General features: G+C 31.6%; 1 protein-coding gene across 1 annotated transcript; it reads left to right on the forward strand.

Moving 5' to 3' along the window:
- Positions 1–11,087: 11,087 nt before the first annotated feature.
- On the forward strand, positions 11,088–11,857 carry LOC107417402 (uncharacterized). Its single transcript, XM_016026018.4, has one exon. The coding sequence runs from the start codon at positions 11,243–11,245 to the stop codon at positions 11,657–11,659; it is 417 nt and encodes a 138-aa protein (XP_015881504.2). The 5' UTR covers positions 11,088–11,242; the 3' UTR covers positions 11,660–11,857.
- The last annotated feature ends 13,027 nt before the right edge of the window (positions 11,858–24,884 follow it).

Here is a 24,884-nt window from a genome sequence, read left to right on the forward strand (position 1 = left end):
AGCCGAATTAAACTTAAGCTTTTCATAAACAAGCCTAGATGAACCTAAGCATATTATTTCAGAATTTTGTGAGCATGAATTGAGTTTTGAACACTCCTAAAATCATGTAAGTCGAGTTTGAGATTATTGATATTTGACCCATGACAGGACTCGCCCTAAGAACCCTCCCAGCATCTCCCCGGTGGTCCCGCCTGCTAAAGTTCCATTAGAAAATTCCTAGAGGACATACAATGAAACCTCATTTGAAATGTGGACAATCAATCACAAGTATTATCGATAATACCTCAATATATATATATATATATATAAATAAATCCACAACGGCACTAAGTTCACAACCGACCTATTGTACCACGGGCCATAACTACACACAGATGTAATATGATCTCCACTAAGTCCAAAACATTTATCAGAGCATCTAAGATTGTTAACAAAGTTTATAAGTACAAATAAGAAATAAACGAGTCCGAAAAGATAAATATAAGATAGAGAACAGATAAATACTGCTGCTGTAGTGGAAGAAATAAAGTGACAGGCTATGCATAAGATAGATTGCTACTAACTGTCTGGACCTAGGAAAACGAATTTAAAACAATAAAACGTGAGATAAAGAAATCTCTGTTAGTGGTATAATATAATAGAAAAATAATAATTTATTTTCATATAATATTTCTCTCAAGACCTCTCGTTTCACTTGTTTAAAAAGTTTTCCGTTTAAAAATCATTTCACAAAATTCGAACTTATACCCCAATTAGAATAACAAAATTAATGCTCAAATTTATAAAGTAAACGATCAATATAATATTATAAAATATATTAGTCAAGATATAAAAATTGAGCATAAAATCTTATAAACTCAATTCCATGAAATAATTATGAATGTGTAACAATAACCACCATTTTGAAACCAACAATATATTCAAACTTATACAATGTACCATTCGATGTACCAAACTGTAAATCGTGAGATATACTCACCTCATGACCCTTAATATACGCAAGGCATCATGTAAATAATAAACCACCGGGACGTATCAAACCTTACAGTCCGTGGCAATAAATATCTTGTGGGTTGCGCCCAATCTCTCAGTACTGTAACAATAATAATCTGTGCAATAAACACAATCTCATGGTCCGTGGCAATAATATCCTGTGGGCTGAACCCAACCTTATGGTTTTGTGGCAACAATAACCTGTGGGATCATCCCAATCTCATGGTCCATGGCAATAATATCTTGTGACATGAACCCAACCTCATGATACCGTGGCAAAACCCAGCATTTTGTAATATAATATAATTCTGATCCAAGATATTGACACCATGTGGTACATCAATTTAAAATTAATCAATACAGTATCCGTAAAACAATCTTGTAAGATCATATATACTTTTCCCAAACGATACTATATCATAAATCATAAATTAATATTTAAATTCCACCGCTTGTTTAAATATTTCCAAATTTCCAAATCATTATTTCGTGCGAAAACCAGAAATACCACATTGAAATTTTTTCATCCTAAACCGATTTTAAGCACCTAAAAATTTATAAAATATTTGAACATGCTTAAAATCATATAAATTTTCAATATGTTTCTCAAATCAATTATTTTCCAAAATAATTTAAAATCTCAATTCAAATAGCAAGATATTTAATTAACATAATTCACAAGTTCACTATGAACTCATCAAAATTAAAAATCAATAAAAATCTTATTAAAATTCACATAAAATAATAACTCATATAAGTGAAAACAGATATTATATATGCATAAAGCAATCCTTTCAATCAATTTGTATATACGTAAAATATCCAACCACACATATATATAATTCTATATACCCAAAACATTTTAAAAATAATAACCACTCACTGTACTGTAGATACTCACTCCTGCTCCCCTGTAGGACCATCTGCAAACTCAACTCAAGTGTCTGTAACATAATAAAATATTTTTTAGACTCTAGTAACTAAACTAAAGACACTTGAATTATCCAAATGTCTTAAATTGATTATACTACTATGAAATTATATAAATTGAACGCCGAGATGTCCAATTATACCGCGTGTCTTTAGGATCCAGTACCCAAAATTGGAACTTTTCATTCGGAAGCTAATTTTTTGAAATTGAACATTCTAATATGTACTAATAATATCTAATTTCACTAATCCAACTCCAATTTTGTCCAATTTAACCAATTTTTGTCCAAACACAATCCGAATTTATTTGAAAATTAACTAATTCATCAGAAAATGAAAAAATTAACAAACGACCTCCAAAATTCACAAACTTTATATTGATAGAAATACCAAGAGACAACGAACTTCTTGGTCCAAAACTTCCTCCGGTACGCGGGAACTTGGTTGAATCTTCGGCCGAATCCAAGTTGATGTATCTTTCAAACAGTGAGAAATCTTGGCAAATGGACTGCAGAAATGACTTCAGAGGGTCCAAAAATGGTGGGCAAAGTCTATGGATTGGCATGAAACGGACGAAAACAGCTAAACGGCCAGAAAACACCAAACGGCTGCTGCAGGCTTCAAACGGATGATCCCCGCGCGTCCGCCAGCGGTTTGGCCTGCAATTTGGTCAACAAGGTTATTTTAAGGTGGGTAAGGAGTGTGTCCCACGCATGCATAAGGAGGGTGGCCGAAGTCGGGAAAAACGGTGATGACCTAGTTAGGCATAAAATGAGTTCAAAACAACCCAGTTCGGGTCCGTGGGTCTGGAGAGAAATTTCTTAGGTTTGGGTAATAAAATGGGTATTTTAGAACTTGTTTCCTGCTGGGCATACTTTCTCACATTTATATAAATCCTTGGGTCACTAACATAAGAAAATTTGGGATTGGTTTGGACACTAATATAAAACCGATATTTGAAATTTTATAGAACCATAACCTTTTATCCGTAACTCAGAATTTGGCATGCCACCAGTCTATGAACTCGTATCGAAGAGCTATACACAATGATATATCAGTCAAACCAAAAATCTTATCCATAGAAAAAGTCAACTTTGATTCCACATACTGTTCACTTGGTCAAACCTGGTCAAATTGTACAACATGGGTATTTTGGTACGGGTTGTTACAAATTAACCTCTACCTCGATATTTTCTCCTAAAATTTCATTTTCAATTTGTTTATCTATTCATCAACCCTTTAGTTTTTTTTTTTTTTTTTTAATATGTTCATCAACCCTTTAGATACATGATATTTATGTCACTTTTATGAGTATCACTAATTTATTAAATATCATTAAAGATATGATTTTTTGACATTTTGAAGTGGCATTGGATTATAATTTTGAAAATGAAGTTTTTTTTTTTGATATTGTTACTAATACAAAAAGAAAGATAATAGCAATTGAAGTTGTTAGTTATCCAAAAAAATAAAAATAAAAATTGTTATTTTTTTAAAAATTATTTCCTATTTAAATAATGTAAAAAATATCATGACATGACTAGATTAACTCAAAAAAATAACTTTGGATTAAAAGAGAATTAGTTTGAAGTGATCTAGATATATATAATCTTTTTACGATACAAACGCACCCAAAGTTGATGCTTTTTAGATAAAAACGCCAGCTTGCTGTACACTGTACACATCATATATACCTTCGTTTATCATATATACCTTTATTTATCTTTTGAATGGTTGATGTCAATCTATTAAAGAAATTAATTTTTAATTTTTATTATTTATTTTTGAATAGATCACTTTTATGATTATTGTTTTAATTATTATCAACTTTAAATTTGAGATAACTTTCACAAAAAAAAAAAAAGAAAAAAAAATAGTGCTACAAATTAAATTCATAAAAAGTAATAATATTATTGTTAAAATTAAAATTAAAATTAAAGTTTGAAATCTCATATAGATAAATGACATTACTTTTATTAATTAATTTCACTGCACAAAATTGATTTTATTATTATTATTATTATTATTATTATTGTTATTATAATAATAACACTTTTAGTAACATTTTAAAATGACTCTAAATTTTATTTTTATAATAAAATTAAAATTTAAAATTTAATGAGATTTTATAATATCGTTAATTTTTTTAGACATTTTCAAATGTCACTAATCGATTAATTGTATTAATCTAATGATTTTTTAATGACATTTATAAATGTCATTAGTTGTCCTTTTAGTGATATTTTGAATTATCAATGTAATTTTTAATTACATTAGTATCAGAATTTTTGTAATGATTAACACTAGTGAATTAAATATCACTATTATATAACTTTAATAACATTTTAGAATGTCATAAATTTATTTTTTTTGTTCTTGTGACATAACATTTTCGAATATTATAAAATCTATTTAAAATAACATTTTCAAATGCTATAAAATGCATTTAGCATAACATATAAAATGTTATAATATGACATTTGTAATTATTTTTAAATAAATAACAACATAATACAAATGCTATGAAATTGTTATTTATAGCATTTAGTATAACATTTCAAAAATATTACAAAAAAATAAAACTTTTTTATAGCTTGAGCTATCATGACACTTCTAAAAATACAATCACATATCTTTTATAGTATTTTGGACATGGTATAAAAAATAATATATGTTGTAGTGTTCCTTTCTCTAATGTTCTCCCATCCTCTACTTTTACTTCTCACAACTATTATTCTACTTGTAAGTTGTAACTAAATTTATTTTCCAACTATTATTCAAAAGAAAAAAAATTTCCAACTAAATACTTTTACCATGTTAATTTTTTTTTTACTGACCCCTATGCCCTCCCAACCCCAGCAACTCGAACGCATGCATCTCTGGCGCAAGTAGTGACTCTCGACCACCAGGCCAGGTTAATTAATTTCATGACTAATGCTTCTAACAATATGATTCCAGAAATACTTTATAACTTTTTGGTCAACTTGTATAATCACAATTCTTTCATTGATTATTATATACATGTACAACCAAAAAAGAAAAAATTAATTACGCTATAGATGTATCATAGATTATTATCCATATATGTACAGCAAAACCAAAAAAAAAAAACAAAAACAAAAACAAAAGAAGATAAAGAAAAAAATTCTTTGCAGAGTAACTTGTTATTTCAATTATGCTATCACAAATTATTTTATATATGTATACCTTCCCATTTCAATATAGATGCAACTAGGCTATCTGTATAGCGTGTCAAATTGTTGTCCATATATAAATAAATTAAAAGATTTTGGAAAACATAGAAAAGTTATACTAAAATTTTAGGAAAGCCAAAAAGATATCCGAGCTCTCTCTTTTGGCTCTCAGTCTCTCACATGCATGGGTAATGGGCTCTCTGAGAAACTATAACTTTGCTGAGAGTCAGACAAGAGATCTGGTAGATCCGCATTATCTTATTAAAAGTTTTCTTCTTCTCCTTTCGGTCAAGCGATTGTCATCATCAAAATTTTTAAATTTAATTTAAAAAACAATATATATATATATATATATTGTTGTAGAATTCTTAAACTCACTTCAATAAAGAAAATACTAAACATGAACACACAAAATTACCGAGGTTTGGTCAAAATCAACCTACGTCCTCGTTGCTCAAGTGTTGAGCTTCTGCACTATAGAAAAATGGTGTTTACAAGCTTAATAACAGACCATCAATGGTGGATTCACACAGGAATACCCAAACCAATACCCAAGATCCCAATACACCCATTCACTCTTCAATCTCCACAGAGATCTCTCTCAAACCCACGTTAAGAACATAAAGAAAACAAGAAAGAATGACTCTCAAAACTCATGGGACTCTCTTTGCACAAAGCTACACACGGTCTGCAATTTTTTTCCCTTTTTTTGCTCTCTGTTTTTTCCTATCTGCACCAGCAAGAAGAAAACCAAATATACATATATATCCAAAACAAGAAACGGTGTGTTCAACTAACTCCAGCAGCTCCAACATGGCAAGTAACTTATGAAATATCCTTTCTGCCCTTCATTATTGCTGCAGTAAAATGATGCCGTTTTGGACCTGCAAAATTCCCTTCTTTCTTCTCTTTTTAACAGCTTATAAACACATATATATAGCTGACCAGATTTGAGGATTATTTTTCTCACATATCTCCACCTAATCCTCAAATCATTCACCAAATGCAGAAACTAACAACACCATTCCAGCAATCATCAACTCTCACCAAATTCAGCCTGCTTCTACTCTGAGCAAGCTTGTGCAGGCATTGAACTTGCTCAAGGGCAGGACCTTAGTTCCCATATAAGAGGGATTAAATTCAGTTGGTATCTTCTCCAACTTAAAAACTTGCTGAGTTACCATGTCACGAATGAAGTGATACTTGACTTGAATATGTTTAGACCTCTCATGGAAGATAGGATTCTTGCATAAGTGAATTGCACTCTGGCTATCAAAGTATAAAACAACCACCCCATCAAGCACCTCAACTCCATTAGCAATCCTTTAAGCCAAATTGCTTCCTTGGCAGCTTCAGTAGCTGCTATATACTCAGCCTCTGTTGTGGACAAAGCCATAACTGGTTGTAATTCTGATTTCCAACTTATGCAATTTCCACACAAAGTAAATGCATAAGCTGAAATGGACCTTCTCTTGTCCCTATCTCCTGCATAATCTGAATCTAAATAACCATTGAGCTCAACACTCTCTTGATTACCTTTGTAAATCAATCCCTCATTCAAAGTATGCTTCACATATCTAAGCAACCATTTCATAGCCTCCCAATCAGCTTTATCCGGATTTGCCATATATCGGCTAAGGACACTAATAGCATATGCTAGATCTGGCTTTGTACAAATCATTGTGTACATAACTGAACCAACAGCATTGGAGTATGGAATTCTTATCATAACTTCTTTCTCTTGCTCTGTAGTAGGACATTGATTAGCTGAAAGTTTGAAGTGTCCTCCAAGTGGAACATTTACCACCTTGGCATTATCCATAGCAAATCTTGAAACCACTTTCTGCAAGTAAGAAGTTTGCAACAACTTCATCTTTCATTTTCTCCTATCTCTGGCAATCGAAATTCCCAAAATCTTCCTTGCTTCTCCTAGATCCTTCATATCAAATTTAAATTTAAGCAACTCCTTGACTGATTGTATCACCTTCAAATTTGGACCAGCCACCAACATATCATCCACATAAAGGAGAAGATAGACAGCTCTATCACTCATAGTATCTTTAAAATATAGGCAACTATCAAAACCACTTCTTGTAAATCCAGCTTCTACCACAAAAGAATCAAATCTCTTGTACCACTGCCTTGGTGATTGTTTAAGACCATATAATTACTTCTTAAGTAAGCACACAAGCTCTCCACCTTTTTCCTTAACTTTGAAGCCTTCAGGTTGTCTCATATAGATAGTTTCTTCCAAACTTCCATGTAAAAAGGCTGTCTTTAGATCAAGCTGCTCCAATTCCCAATTGAATTGAGTTACCAGAGCCAAAATGGTTCTTATTGTGGAATACTTCATAATTGGAGAGAAATTTTCATTATAATCTATCCCCTCCACTTGTGTAAAACCCTTAGCCACAAGTCTGGCTTTAAACCTCACTGGTTCAGCACTTGTAATCCCTTCCTTGACCTTAAAAATCCACTTGCAATCCACTATTTTCTGATTTGTAGGAGCTGATACCATTTTTCTATAGTGATTAGCAAGCACTTGATACCAATTATTGTGGAATTCAGAGAACTAAGAACAAAAAACAGCAAAGAACACACAACACGATTTAACGAGGTTCAGCCAAAGAATGCCTACGTCCTCGTGCTCAGGTTCTATGAGCTTATGCTATTTTATTATCTGTTGAGGAGATTACAAGCTTGCTGATTCTACAATGGTGATTCACACAGAGAACACCCAAGAAAGACCAACCCCGTTAGCCCCTTTTACACCCTCTATCAGATTATTCACAAAGAAACTTCAATTACCCTTACAGAACTCTTTTAGGAATTGAAACAACAAAGAAAGAACAGATCTCTCTCTCACACAAATCCAGAAAAACAACTCACACAAAAGGTTCTGCAACTCTGAATTTTCTACTCTCTACGGAGAAGAAAAAGAAGTTAAAATCTGGTGTATATTAAACAGCCTTTTAACTCCCTGTTATAACCAACCTAACTACTGCACCTGCATTGCACGTGTTTTAGTTAATTAAAACAAACTTCAAAACGTTGTCGTTCCCTTTTGAAGTATTTAAACCCATCAAAGAAACGCTGCCGTTCCATTCTCTTCTTTCTTTATCTAAGAGCACCAATTCAATCACTGAAGCACAGCTGAACTCTATTTCCTCAGCTTGTGAGGATTAATTCCTCACATATATATGTGTGTTTTTTTTAACAAATTATATATTAGCAATTATTGAGTAATTGTGTTATCATTTATAAGATTAACTAGCTCCAGCATAAAAAAAATAAAAAGGATTAATTTTGAATTAAAACTAATCTCCACATCAAACGATATTCATAGAATCATCGTGATATATAATTACTCACATATTACCAGTGAAGAAAATATCGATGTCGATGAAAATGTCGAAGGTATAAATTTATGGAAATATCGATAGAAATGTCGATATCGATGAAAATATCGATAAGATTATGGAAATTGTAAATTTTTAATTTAGAATATAAATTTTGACATATGAAATAATTAATATAGTAAAATAATATAAAAATACAATAATTATAATACAGATAAAATAGTCTATAAATATTATAAATTATTATAAGTGAATAAATTATAATATTACTTAGTATCAAAATAGAAAATAATTTAACAGATAATATTAAGATACAAAAAATTCTCAAATATAATATTCTCAATATTTGATGATATTTACTATTACTTTTTTTATTCTAATTTCATTTCAAACTTTTTTTTTCTTTCAATTTACTACTCGATTAACACTTTAAAAATCCATAAACATTGAATCGAAAGAAATCAAAATAATAAACAATTTCAACACTTCTATCCACTTTTTGTACTTTGGCCCGTCTTTAGAGTAAAGTCACCAAGACCATTGCCTTAGGACCCCAAATTATTATGGACCCTAGTTTTATAATATATATATATATATATATATGTGAAACCAAGGTTCTCAATTAAACTTAATGATTATTACAAGTATTTTAAAATAAAGAAATGAAAGTAATAATATTTATGCAAGTTTTTTAATATTAATTTATTTTTTGATTTTTTTTAATAAGATTAGTATTTATATGAGTTGATGAAATAGATTTATAGATGATAAATTGATGGATTAATTTCAACAAATCTTGAAAAAATAAAATTGCAATAAATACTTTAATGGTTTGACCAACCTAATTTGATGGCAAATAATTGTTAATTACTTTAATGCATTTTTCAGTTTTTCCTTTAATAATTAAGAATATATATTTTCATACCAATTTGTTTTTTTTTTTTTTATGTAACATAACAAATACTTCTAAAAATTAAAAGAAACAAACCTTCATTATATTTAAAAAAAATATTATATTCACAATAAATTTTAAATTTTTTAGAATTATAATTTTATTTTATATATTTTATAATATATTTAATGTATAATTATTTTTTTAATAAATATACCCTATCTTTCTTTTCGGCCAAGGCCCAAATGTAAGTTTGAGCCGGCCCTATTCATTAAACAATTAAATTATTAAATAAAAAAATTAATATATTTTTTTAAACATTAAAAAATCAATAAAAAAAATTTCTTCCAGATTCTTCCTCTTCTTCTTTCCCCTACCCGATCTCTTTCAGTCTTTCCCTTCCTACTACCCGGCTTGCCGATCTCTGAAGCTTGGACTTCCTCTTCTCTCTTTCCCTTTCCCTTCCCTGCTCTCTTTTTCTTCTCTCTGGGCTCTGGCAGATCGTAGGAAGAAGCAGATCGCAGGTCTTCTTCTTCTTCTTCTTATTCTTCTTCTGCTTCTTGAGATAGAGGCCAGCCGATATTTCCATCCAAGATCTCCACCAACAACCGGCTTTTCTTCTGTGTTTCCACCATAGTCCATCAAAAATCCGACACTCCCATCGATTTTCGACGACTCTGCCGACATTTGTCGACTCCGGCGATATTTCTCCGGCATCCCTGACAGAAACTTCTTCCACCCCCTATCGGTGTCGCCGGTGTCCGACACACGACATTGTCGCCGATATTTCTACTGTGTCGTCGATTTTTGCTTCACTGCATATTACATCTGTATCCAAATATATACTTTTTAAAATTTCATTTTCATTATTTTGATACTTTAGACTTATGAATTTAAAAAGCCCACAACAAAAGAATTGCAAAAACAAATGCTGTGAAAAACAGTTGTACACCATTTGTCGTAATTCTAGAATTTTTGTAGATAATAAGATATATACCAATAAAATAATTAATAAATTAATATACACGTTTTACTGTATGGTCTATTCTAGATCGGAGCCAAATTTCGAGGAAAGAAATAAACAGTAAGGAAACGATCTGTGGGTCTTATAGTTTTTGACTGGAAATTTTACAATTTTATGCACACTTTTGACTCAGAAAATTAAAGCTTCACTTCCTGGTAGTTAATAACAATAAAGACAACACAAAGGTCGGCCAACCCCCAAATTTACTATTCTAGTTATTTTTGGAATGTTAGAACATCTTCTAGTTCCATCATATTATTCTTATCACTAATAATAGAATTGTATCTTATTTCAAAAGTGGTTACTCCGTACTTTTTTCTTTTTTTTTTTTTTTGGTTTATTTATTGATTTTTATGTTTGTTACCCTTTTATATCATCAATCTGATATAAATAAAACCTAAAAAAATTATGTCGGTAGTTCTAGATCGGTTATCGGCTGACTTCGGAACGATGGTTTTAATCATTTATGGATGCTAAGCCCACTGGATTTACACAGCACAACACTAGCCCACATCAATGGCCCATTGATTCATATGGAAGAGGAACTAATTTGTTTATTTTGACTAATAAGAATCTTTCCGGAAAAGCAAAATTAAAACAGCAGGCTACAAAGCGAGTGGAAAAGGAACAGTATGAAACAGCATCCACACACACACACACACACACATATATATATATATATATATATGCATATTTAAGACCAAAACCAAGTAACCTACTTCAACAAACCACATCAATATACACTTCAATCACAAATTTCAGAATCCTCAATTCAAATCCTTCTTTATTGTAGTCTCTTTTTAGTCCTAGCTAGCAATACCATTACCCCAAAAAAAAAAAAAAAAAAAAAATGAGTGTGGAAGTGTTAGATGCTGCCACCATCCTCAACTTTGTGCAAGACAAAGAAGCATTCCATGTTTTAGTATGCGACCGTTTTGCTCACCTTGACACCAACCATGATGGCCTCCTTTCATATGCCGAGATGTTGAAAGAGCTGCAGTGTTTGAGAGTGTTCGAGACGCATTTTGGAATCGATGTTAAACCCGAGCCAAGCGAACTGGCTCGAGTTTATGAATCGCTGTTTGATCAGTTTGATCATGACTCAAATGGGACGGTTGATCTGGAGGAGTTCGAGGCTGAAACAGAGAGAATGTTGGTTGCTGTGGCCACCGGGTTGGGATTCTTGCCCGTTCAAATGGTGTTGGAAGAGGACAGCTTCCTTAAGAAAGCAGTTGATCGAGAATTCATGACTAAAGTGGCTGCTTGAAAGTCTTATGCAATTTTGTATTTTATGTTTTTGGGTGTTTGTTTTTGTTTGTTTAATTTTTTATCATGATGTACCAATTAGTGAAATTGGAATTGTCTTGTTATCTGGGTAATATATTTATTGTGATGTAATTTTTATTAAACCAAGAAAACAATTATGCCAAAAATTAATGTTATAAGCTGACGTTCTATATATATGTGTACAAGAATTTCAATGAATTAGTCCATTGAAACTCCAATTTCAATCAATATTTTGGCAACCATATGATATGAGTGCATATATTCCTAGCTTCAACATGCTTGTTTATAATAACTCTTTAATTTATGCGTATCTTTTACTTTTTTCCAATATTTCATCTTTAATGAAGTAATATATTTGATCCATCTCTGTTCTATACTTTTATATTTCACTTGATATATTCTAAGTAGAATCCAAGATGCTTAATATATAGAGTTTCAGAAGCATAACTAACCAGTGCCCATTATTTATCCCCATTCTGAATTTTTCATGATTAATTAGAAAATACAGTTGTGCTACCTGTATAAAAAACTTCCCCAAATTGTTTGTCAAAAATGATGTATTATTATTCTGTTGGTTTACAAATATATAGAATTTAGATATAGAATAGGTTAATGAACTTTTTCAAAAATAAATATAATTAAATATTTAAACCAATAAAATAACACCACCATCATTTAATAAATTATTTGGTAAACTTTTTTATACCTATGATATTATTATAGAAAATAATAATATAAGGAAAATATTATAATACAACCTCATAGCGTTTCTAGACTCGAATCAAATTTCAAAGAAAATAAAAAAATAAAATGAAACCGAGTAAAGGAATGATCATGTGGGTCTCGTCGTTTTTGACTGGAGATTCACTTTATTTATGCTTACTGCCTAAAAATGAAAAAAGGTATAGATTCCAAGATTTGCGGTGGCTTTTTTATTTTATTTTATTTTTCTACATGAAAATTGAAAACGGTAACCAACCTAATTGCCCGTTGACTAACAAAAGTATAATACAGCCTCCTTTGACCACGTTGTATATAAAACATTAGAACCATCTATATTTGGTCATCCTGAGAATCTACACAAGTTTATGCCAAAGCAAAACCAAAGATGTGCCACTCAAAGTGAAGGGCTTTGGAGCATAATTTATGTATAACCAAGCTAACACACCTACAGTTTTACTAGACCTTTTTTCTTATCAAACTATTAAATCATTCTAATGACTAACATTTAAAAATACATTTATAATTATTGGAATCACTATAAGGTAGGGCTGTAAATGGACTCTAATAACTCATAATTGACTTGGGTTCAGCTCAATTTTAGCTTGCTCAAACTTGATTTGCATAAAAAAAAAAAAAAAAACAACTTAATCTTGAATAAAAAACAAAACTTTTAAGTCGATCTTAAATGATAAATTAATCAAGTCTATGAATAGTTCATAAATAGCTTGAATTTTTTATTTATATGTATCTATATAAATAACTTATCCAATAATTTAACTATATTAAATATTTATAATGCAACAATAATATTTTTTATATTTTAAATTTATAAACTTTTTAGAAATAAACTAATTTTATAATAAAACTAATAAAATAAATGGAATTTATTAATTATTAACATTAAAATTTTCATTTTAAAAAATGAATTTTCAAGCTTTTAAGTTTTTATATGTAATGTGTAACATCCCGCCCTGAAGTACATCGGAAATTTCTCAAATTTGATCAAGGTTGACCGGGTTTGACCGTCGTTGACCGAGAAGGGGTCAAATGTTGATTTTTTTGCTCCTGATGGAATTTCACATTGAACGAGATACTGTTAAAAAGTATACATTGTCACGAGTTCATAAACTAGTAGCACGTCGAAAACGGAGCTACGGTTTGAAAGTTATAAACAAAACAAGTTGAGGTCCAAACTGTTCAAGGGGTGCCCAAGTTGACTTTTTGTTCATGCAAAGTTGAGTTTTGACTCATGTATGACTGTGACGTAATCGTCGATACAAGTTCATAGACTAGCGGTACGTCCGATTTGGACATGTGGTTTGAAAGTTATGGACTTGTAGAATTTTTTCAAATACAATATTATTTTAATATTATTTTTAAATATGTGAATAGTATGCCACGTGTGACTTAATAAAATGTGTCATGTGTCACAATGGTGAGATGCCATATGTCAACTATGATTAAATACCATATTATCTTATTATTATTCTATACAATAATATTATTTTAATATTATTTAATTGTTTCTTTTATTTTCTTTTTATTTCTTTTTCTTTTTTTCATTTTTTTTTCCTTTCCCCACGTGGGAAAAGCACCCAGCCCCCCCCCCCTCCCCCCAATTCCTTCTTCTTCTTCTTCCTTCTTCTTCTTCCTTTCCTTTCCTTTTCCTCCTCTTAGGTCCTTGCCGTTTCTTAAATTCTGGCCACCGGACGGCCACATGCGCCGGCCAAGGAGGGAGCCCAGTCCCTGGCGATGACAACCTCCAAATTTCCCGACCAGACGCCGCCGGACGAGCCCAAATCGGGCCGTTGAAGTCGGCGGCGGTGGGTTGAGTTTTTCCAGCGATTCTCGCCGTTTTCGGCCAACTCAGTCCGATCTTCCACCCCTTTCCCCCTATTTTGGGTCCTCTGAGTTCAAATATGGTCTCCAATTGTTTAAATTCAAAGTGGTTTGTGAGTTATGAGGAGGTGAAGTTGGACCAGTACTTCCCGAGCAAATTCCAACCACCACCAGTAGAATTGGGGTCAATGGAGGCCAGTAATGCAATCCTCGTTTTACAAGCTTCAATTCGGTATATTACTCGTAAATTTTGGTTAACATTTGTGTTAAACTCCCCGGGTACCGGGTATTTTTTATCCAAATAAAATATTAATTTATTTGAGTTGTATAATATTATTGTTCTAGGAGCACGTGTGCATCGTGGAATTGATCCCATGGAGGTTCTTGGGTTAATTGCGTGCTCGAGGTAAGTGACCCACCTTCGAAATTAATTTTGGGAGTCAAATTAATTATATTGTGATATTTTAATATTTGAATGTTTTTATTTTATGTTAATTGTTAGATAAATTGTGAATTAAATTTTGTTGCCCATATTTGAATAAATTGAAATATATGATTTTTGATAAGTTATGGAAATCTAGATTTTATGACAATTTGATATTTAAAGGAACTGTAAAAGTAATATTATTTGATTTATTATGGAATTTATTTGTGAATTTATTTTGATTAATAAAAAATGCATTTATATAAATTTATGCATTGTGGAAATTATTTTATGGTATTGAGGATTTGTGGAATTAAATTATATATGAAATTTATGTGGTTTTAAGGATATGTTAATTTAAATGGATTTTGAGGATTGGAGAAAAATATTGTTTTAAAGAATTATGTTTCAAAAATATTATGCCATTGGAAAATTGTATATTTGAGTTGATGGATTTGAAAATTGTATAATTGTATCGATGGATTTTGTGATATGAGAAAAATTATATATATTATCAAAGTATTCATGCTGGTGATATTAAAGGAAAAATGTGGGATGTGAATTTGAAAAGTATTCCTACGGTGAATTTTGGAAAAATTTGGTATTTTAATAATAAACTTGGTTATTAGTTTTAGACGCACTCATATAATACTGGTGTTCTGTATTGTGTATATGGATGAGCGCGCAAGTTATAATGTCTCCCGTGAGTTGCCATTGGACCGAGGGTAGGCAAGTTTGATATTGGCTATAAGTCGTCCCCTTCCATGGCCGGGATGACGGTTTAAGCAGCGACGCTATCAGGATGCCGAAGCGACTGTATGCAAGTTTCTCTCTTTAACCTCCCGTTACACAGTGCTCGGGACGCTGGGTATCGTGGGACATCACTAGTATATAGTGTGGTGCGTCAAGTAGCTTTCGATATTATGTCCAAATAATAATGTTTTTAAAAAGTATTTAAAATAAATAAAAAATGTGTCTAATGGAATTTTTATAATTTATTTAATCAATGTTTCTAAAATGCATTTTACCTTGATTATTTTACTATTTAAATGGATTGGTGTTTTCAAATAAATTATTTTATAGTTTTATCATTTACTTCAAATAGATGATTAAATTGATTTAAGTATTTCTTTTATTAATTAAATGATTTATTTTACTATTTATATTGATTTGCTGATTTTAAAACGATTTTACTATGTTCTTACCATTCATTTTAAATGGAGATTTTAATTTGATTTAATTATTCATTTATTTAATTGTTCAATTAATTGATTCATTATAATTATTTTATTATTTCCTGAATTGTCTTAATGTAAGTTTCATTAATATTTTTGTATTATTTGTTTATGACATTTATTAATCATTTAGTAATTATTACGAAATTATTTTTATTTCTATTCCTATTTTATTTTATTATATTTTATTCGTATTTAGATTATTTAATTATTTATTAAATTAATTATTACTTGATTTTTGGGGCATAAAAGATTGGGTTTTGCGAAAATGTTTTAAAAGGGAAACTTTTCCAACGGAATGAATAGTGAGGATTTTGAGAGAAAATATTATTTTCAATTAATTATTAATTATTTACTTATTTATTCTTAATTAAACAAATATACAATAATTATCGTTGCTTTATAATTGTACAGTAGATAGGGTCACTCACTGAGATGATTAGCATATCATATTTTTAAATTCCGTTCCCCTAGGTACAAGGATTAGAAGACGTTGATCGTCCGGGGTGAGCCTGATATCTCAGTTCATTGCCAAAAGTCCAAGAAGCATTTCTTCCATTTTTCCTCTCCATTTTGTATTTCTTCTTTATCTGACATTGTATTAATTTCATATTTACTTGTATAATGCTCTGTATACTGTATTGGATGCATTTTATTAAATACTGCATTAATTCTTTGTTGTTATTTTGGAGTGCTATAAATTTGTGGAAACAAATTGTAGTAAGATGGGAGGAATAAGGTGGTGTTTATAGAAGTGTGTTTTCAGTGCAGGAAATTTGTAGTAAGTCCAACCCTTAGGGGAGGTTCTACCGGATTTTTCATTGAAGGATTCGATAGGGTTTCCTTGGGATCAGGGCTTATCTAGGGTTCCGGTGAGGAATTTTAGACGGGTCCTAACATAATGGGTCGAGTCGAATTAAACTTAAGCTTTTCATGAATAAGCCGAGATGAACCTAAGCATATTATTTCAAAATTTTGTGAGCATGAATTGAGTTTGAAACTCCTAAAATTATGCTTTGAGATTATTGATATTTGACTCGACTCAACTTATTTACATGCCTGCAATAACATTCACTTTTCCTAAATAGATGTCATTAAGTCTATATTAAATTATTAATTAATTTTTAAATTTTAATATTTGAAGTAATCCAAAAATTAATAAAAGAAGATATGATGTTAAAAACTTGATCTCAGTTTGACTCTAAAAATATATACAAATATTGAGATTTAATATGATAAGGGCCTAAAATAAATGTCAATCTAACTTTAAAAAACTTGAATAAATCATTAATAATGTTAGTAGGTTTACACATATTTTATGGGCTGCTTTTTTTCATACGTATTAAACCTACTTTTTAAAAGCTTGAGCTTTTTAGATAAGTAATATTTAACATGATAACTGTATGGGATGAAATATTCACTAAAAAAAAAATGAATGAATGAACCATTAGATAGGGATTCCTATTTGAACTACCCTTCCTATTTAGCCAAGCGGGTCTATTCGGCCTATAGATGGGTACTGTAGTTGGATAAGAATATCTATTAACCTTGATGATGGTATCCCAAGGATAGGTTTAAGCATTAGGGTATTTCAAGCCTCATCCTATTTCAAGCTTTATCATATTACAAGCCTCATTCTATTTCATCCATTATCTTATTCCAACCCTTATCATGTTAGCAACCCATGTTTTATTCCACCTTATGTTATAGTAATCCTATGAAGAGATATATGGAGGGATGAATAGTCTTATTTAGAATGTACCTTGCCAGATAAAGTATTCTGACCTATATATTCTTATTCTTATCTATGGGTCTAGTCCAACCTTATGAATCTTTTTGGCACCAATCTTATGCTTCATAAGGGTAGGTTGATAGCTTGTTTCCTTGCCCATATATTTTGGGGTACGATATGAACCTTGGATATCAAGTAATTGAATTAAGAAAAAATTATCTTCCCTTAGCAATGACAAATCTTGCAAATCAAGGAAGAATAGTAAAGATGGAGAGAAAAAGATTAAATTAAGGATACTTTCCTTGATTGAATGAAAGAATATCTCTATGGTTTAGCCTATTAGGGTTAGGAGATCAAGCATAAAGACACTCTATAAAAGCTCATTCCTCAATTAGATCAAGGATGCATACAATAATTGACATTGATCACCAATTTTGCAAACTTTATATTGATTTAAGCATCGAAGTGTCTTTGTCCGCTATCACACCGATATCCCATGGTTCTTCACATTTTCTATTCTTTAGTAGTCAATCTCTTAGGAAGGTTCCCTAGTTCACATCGAGATCCCTACATCATATTTGTGCATCAATAGTATCAAAGCTCAAAATTCTCTAAACCTAGGTTCACATCAAACCACCACCCAGTTAGAAACAAAAACTAAAAACTAAAAAAAAAAAAAAAGAAGGTTAATATGATATAGATCTCCTTTGATTTACAGCTATTTTAAAAACCACATGTGGTTTGAGACAATTTAAAAAAACATTCTACTATTAGTCAATTTCCATAAAATTTAACGAAAAAGGGGGCAAACTGGTAATTGAATATCATTAAAAATTAGAAAAGCTGAAAATTAATCTTATCTTTACCAAAATGTGAAATATATATATATATATATATGTATATTATAAAAATAAAAATAAAAATAAATATATTTTAATAATTATTATATTTTAGAAAAGGAAGAAAAAAAAGATGATATACATTTTGAGTTTTTGGGTTTTTTTATAAACCCTTATTATGTCACTTTTTCTCTTTTCAATTTCTTCCCCTTCTATTTTTTTAATTTTATTTATTTATTTATTTTTATTATTTTTTCTTGCTTAGAATTAGTCAAGTCCAAGCGTTGCAATTCCATCGTCCTCAAACACCCATAATTCTCAAGCCTCATGCATGGTTTGTGATTGCCATGGCATCAAGCACTAGTGCAAGGACTCTATCGATCTAGACCACCACATAATTACCATTGATTCCTCAATTACCATTGTTGTTGCTGTAGAATGGTAGATTGATGAGAACGCCTTGCCTACCATAGGTTAGAAAAGGGAAATTCGAAAGGAAAAGATGTTTAGCTCTGTTTGGGCAGATATTGAAAATGGTGACGTTTAGCTTCATTTTTTTGGTGGAATTCTTTTCCAAGTGCTTGTGGATTTGGCCCAAAAAGCTTGTAATTGCTCAATTAAAACTATTCCAAATGCAATAATTCTGCATTATATATATATATATATATAATATCAGGCTTAAATCATAATTTTAATATCAGGACTAATGTCAAAACTTTTTTTTTTGCCCTTAAATCACATCAGAGGCTAAAATTTAAAATTACATTTATTAATCATGGGTTTTGATGCAACTCACTTTCCCCTAATAAAGTTTTAGTATATTATTAATGAGGTGTTTGGGTAGTGGTAAAATTAGTGGAAATTTAAAATTCCCTAGGAAAGTGAAATTTTTTCCTGTTTGGATAATTTTTAAGAGAATAAATTTGTGAGCCTCAGTGGAAAATAAATCTCATAATATGGAAAATCGACAGGAAAAATGAATCCTACTAAAGATGTGTCATTCTAAAATTCCCTGAGAAACTGATATTACATATTTTTTTAAATACAATTTTATCCTTTAATTTTAATGTATAAATTTATTTAATTATTTGTAAGTCATATTTTCCTCTATAATTAACCAAATACTATAAAAAAAAATTCTAAGAAAACTCATTCTTAGGAAACTGAATTCCAAGAAACTGATTTCCAAGAATCAGTTTCCTTCAATACTTTCTCTTTTACCAAACACCCCATAAATCTATATTTACCATTTTTTGAATTTTAAATTTTAGTTCTTGCATAATAAAGAAAATTCGATATTAAAAACATCAAGTTGCCTTAATGTGAGCATTACTGTATATATATATATGTATATATTTATATATGCTTTTTATGGTTGTCTTTTTCTAAGAATCTTGAATTATTGAAACTGGAAATTAGTTTTTTTGGATCCATGAAAGTTAGTTTAATGTTTGCAAATTGATCTTCTATTTGCTTTTTTTTTTTTTTGAATTTTATGTCGAGTTTGTACTGATTAAGAATGGCAATGGGATGAGGTGGGCTGGGTTAGCCTTTCGCAATCTGCCCTATTTATTTTTTTCGTGCCTTATTTCTCATTTATTTTAACTTGAGGCACGGCGGGTACTCCCTAATGGGCAAACAGGCAGGCCATGATGTAACAATACGTACCAAAATACCCATATTGTACAAGTTTGACTAGATTTGACCAAGTGAATAGTATGTGTGGTCCAAGATTGACTTTTTCTATGGTTAAGATTTTTTATTTGACTGATGTATTATTATGTAGATCTGGTCGATATGAGTTCGTAGACTAGTGGCACGCCAAATTATGAGTTACGGATAAAAAGTTATGATTTTATAAAATTTTAAATATCAGTTTTATATTAGCGTCCAAATTAATCCAAGATTTTCATCTATTAGTCACCTAAGGCTCTATATAAATGTTGGAAAGCATGTCCAACAAAAAGCAAATCCTAAAATACCAATTTTATCCCCCAAACTTGAAAAATTTCTTTCCAAATCCATGTATTCAAACCGGTTTGTTTCGAATCTGTTTTACGCCTAGTCAGATCATCGTCGTTTTGTCTAAATTTGGCCATTACCTGCACATGCCTACCATCCATATTATGTAACACCCCATACCAAAAAATATACATGATTAAACAAGTTTAACCAAATTGACTAAGTTTGACCAAGTGAACAATACATGGGTTCAAGTTGACTTTTTCAATAGCCAATATTTTTTTTTTGACTGAGGTACCATTGTGTAGATCTCGTCGATACGAGTTCATAGACTGGCAGCACACCAAATTCTAAGTTACGAATAAAAAGTTATGGTTCTGAGAAATTTTAAGCATAAGTTTTATATTAGTATCCAAGTCAGTCCTCAATTTTTGTCTGTTAGTGATCCAAGGCTTTATATAAACCTAGGTAAGCGTGTCAAATAGGAAACAAAGTCCAAAATACCAATTTCTTCCCCAAAACTCGAAAAATTCTCCCCTCAGACCCTTGGGTCCGAACTGGGTCATTTCAATCTGTTTACCATCGAATCGGATCACCACCATTTTGCCCATTTCTGTCCAACCACCACTTACAAGCACTAGCCAAGTAGAAAGGTCACTTGAAGGCGAGCTCAACCATGAAATTTCACGGCGAAAAGCGGCTGGACGCGCCTAGATCGGGCCGGCGGAGTTCGCGGCGGCCGGTGAGGTGGGTCACCGAATTTTCTCATTTTTTGGTAGTTTCAGGCCAACCCATACATATTTTTCACTATTTTTGATCCCTTTGAGCTCATTTCCATGGTTTTTTTGTCCAGATTCCTCACCATTTGAAAGATCCAACAACGGGAAGTTCATCCGACGCTTCAACAGTGTTTTCCAGCCACCAGAGGAAATGTTGGACCAAGGTGAGCATACTGGTAGGTTCCTTGTCTCTTGGGCTTTCCGTCAATATACATTTTGTGAATTTTGGAGGTCATTTGATAATTTTTCCATTTTTGGGTCAATTAGTTAATTTTCGGATAAGCTGGGAACTGTGTTTGGACAAAATGGGCCAAATTAGTTAAAATTGGAGTTGAATTAGTGAAATTGGATATTATTAGGACCCATTAGGTGGTTCGATTTCAAAATTTTAGGCTTTGGATGAAAATCTCCAATTTTGGGTATCGGATCCTAAGCACACGTGGTATAATTAGACTGTCCGGTGTCCAATTTATGCAATTTTGTAGTACTGTAAATTATTTTAAGACATTTGGGCTATACAAGTGTCTCTAGTTTAGTTGTTTGGAGCCTGAAAAATATTTTATTATATTACAGGCACTCGAGTTGAGCCTGGAGGCGATCCTGTAGAGAAACAGGCTGAGCATCTACAGTACTGTGAGTGGTTATTAGTTTTAAAAATATTTTGGGTATATAGTATAATATATATATATATATATATGTGGTTTGAGTATTTTACTTATACCTATCGTTTGATTTGAATATTCATTCTATGGATACATGAGGATCTACTTTTACATATATGTGTTATCATTTTATATGACTTTTGTCAATATTTTAAACGTTTAGCAATTCTAATGAGTTCATGAATGAACTTGTGGTATTTAAATATTTCGGTATTTGAATTGAGGTTTTAAATCACTTTGGAAATTGATCGATTTGAGAAGGCATATTGAAAATTATATGATTTTAAGCATGTTCAAATATTTTATAAATTTTTAGATGCTTAAAATCGGTTTATGGTGAATATATTTCACTGTGGTATTTTCTTATTTTAGTAAAAAATCATGATTTGAAGTTTTTTTGAAATATTTAGACAAGCGGTTGAGCATGAATATTAAATTATGATTTATGATATGGTAGGATACTATATCGGTTATTTTAAATTGATGTACCATATTATACCAGAGTTTGGTTCAGTATTATATTACATCGCTTTGGGTTTACCACGGTGTCGTGAGGTTGGTTTCATCCAACGGTTATCTATTATTATCACGGACTGTGAGGTTGGGTTTATCCGACTGTTTATTATTATTACCACGGTGCCGTGAGGTTGGTATCATCCAACGGTTTATTATTGCCACGGACCGTGAGGTTGGGTACATCCCGACGGTTAATTGATATTTCCATGACACCTTTCATATATTGAGGGTCGTGAGATGGGTGTCTCTCACGGGTTACAGATTAGTATATTGTTTGGTATATTGTATACGTTTGAACATATTGTTAATTTACAAACATTGTGGTGACTTTTGCATTTTCATATTTATTTGGTGGAATTGTATTTATTATATTATATGCTCAAATATTTATATCTTGATTTGAGACATTTTATAACATTACAATGATCGTTCATTTTATATTTGAGCATCGATTTTATGATATAGTAAATTGGGATACAAGTTTGGGTTTTGTGAAATGATTTTTAAACGGGAAACTTTTCAAACGAGTGGAACGAGAGGCCTTTTAAAACCTTGAGGGCTGGGTTGTAAAAGGATTCCCCAGGCCCAAAAGAGGACAATATCTCATGTGGGTGGTCTGAGCTGTCACATATTACCCACCTTTGGACCACCTTGTCGGCCAAATTTAAGGCCAAACCGCTAGTCGACGTGCCTAGATAGGCTTTTTGAAGTTGGTAGTGTCCATTTTGTGTTTTTCAATCGTTTTAGGCCAACTCACTCACTCCTCCCATCATTTTTGGACCCTTTAAACTCATTTTCGTGGTCCATTTGGCAAGATTCCTTACCGTTTGAGAGATATGTCAACGAAGAGTTTGGTCAAGATTTCCATCAGGCTTTCCGGTCATCGAGTGATCGTTGGACCGAGGTGAGCACACCACTTTATTCCTTGTCTCTTGGATTTTCTATTGATATAAAGTTTGCGAATTTTGGACATCGTTTGATAATTTTTCTATTTTTGGACCAATTAGTTAAATACCGAATAAATTTGGATTGTGTTTGACCAAAATTGATCAAATTGGATGAAATTTAAATTAGATTAGTGAAATTATATATTATTAGAACCCTTTAGAAGGTTCAATTTTGAAAGATTAGCCTTTAAGTGAAAAGCCCCGATTTTGGATACCGAGTCCTAAGGGTACACAGTATAATTGGATCAGTCAGTGTCAAATTTACGTAATTTTATAGTTGTACAAATCATTTTAAGACATTTGGTGTACATGAATATCTTTGGTTTAGTTTTTGGAGCCTAAGAAATATTTTTATTATGTTACAGACACTCGTGTTGAGTCTGAATGCGATCCTAAAGGGTTGCAGGAGTTAACATCTACAGTACTATAAATAGTTATATTTTAAAAATATTTTAGGCATGTATTATAATATATATGGTTTGGTTATTTTACGTACGTAACAGCCCAGACCACTCGCATATGATATTGTCCTCTTTGGGCCTAGGAAATCCTCTTACAATCTAGCCCTCAAGGTTTTAAAAGACCTCGCAAGGGAAAGGTATCCACACCCTCTTATAAGGCATGCTTTGTTCTCCTTTCCAACCAATGTGGAACTTCATAATCCTCACTGGTACATCGATCCGGGTCTGGCTCTGATACCAACTGTAACAGTCTAGTTCACCCGCATGAGATATTGTTCACTTTGGGCCCAGCCCGTACGGTTTTGTCAAAATGCGTCTCAAAGGAAAAGTATCCACATCCTCTTTTAAGGCATGCTTCTTTCCCCTTTCCAACCGATGTGGGATCTCACAATCCATTGTAAAGTCCCATATGGTTGGAAAGGGGAACGAAGCATGCCTTATAAGAAGGTGTGGATACCTTTCCCTTGCGAGGTCTTTTAAAACCTTGAGAGCTGGGTTGTAAGAGGATTCCCCAGGTCCAAAGAGGACAATATCCCATGCGGGTGGTCTGGGTTATTGTAGTTGGTATCAGAGCCGGACCCAGATCGGTGTGCCAGCGAGGACGCTGGGCCCCAAAGGGGGTGGATTGTGAAATCCCACATCAGTTGAAAAGGAGAACGAAGCATGCCTTAAAAGAGGATGTGGATATCTTTCCCTTGAGACGCGTTTTGACAAAACTGTGCGGGCTAGGTCCAAAGCAGACAATATCTCATGCGGGTAAACTAGACTATTACAACGTATATATCATTTGATTTGAACAATTACTTTATACTTATATGAATATCAGCATTTACATATATGTGTTATTATTTTATGTGGATTTTGATAAGATTTTAAATGATTTCTAACTCTGATAAGTTCATAGTGAACTTGTGCATCATGTTATTTAAATATCTTACCATTAGAATTGAGATTTTAAATTATTTTGGAAATTAATTTATTTGAAAAAGTATATTGATAATTATATGATTTTAAGCATGTACACATATTTTACAATTTTATATGCTTAAAATTGGTTTATGGTGATATATATTTCACTATGGTATT

This window comes from Ziziphus jujuba, chromosome 4 (genome assembly GCF_031755915.1).
Source record: "Ziziphus jujuba cultivar Dongzao chromosome 4, ASM3175591v1".
Taxonomy (NCBI): Eukaryota; Viridiplantae; Streptophyta; class Magnoliopsida; order Rosales; family Rhamnaceae; genus Ziziphus; species Ziziphus jujuba.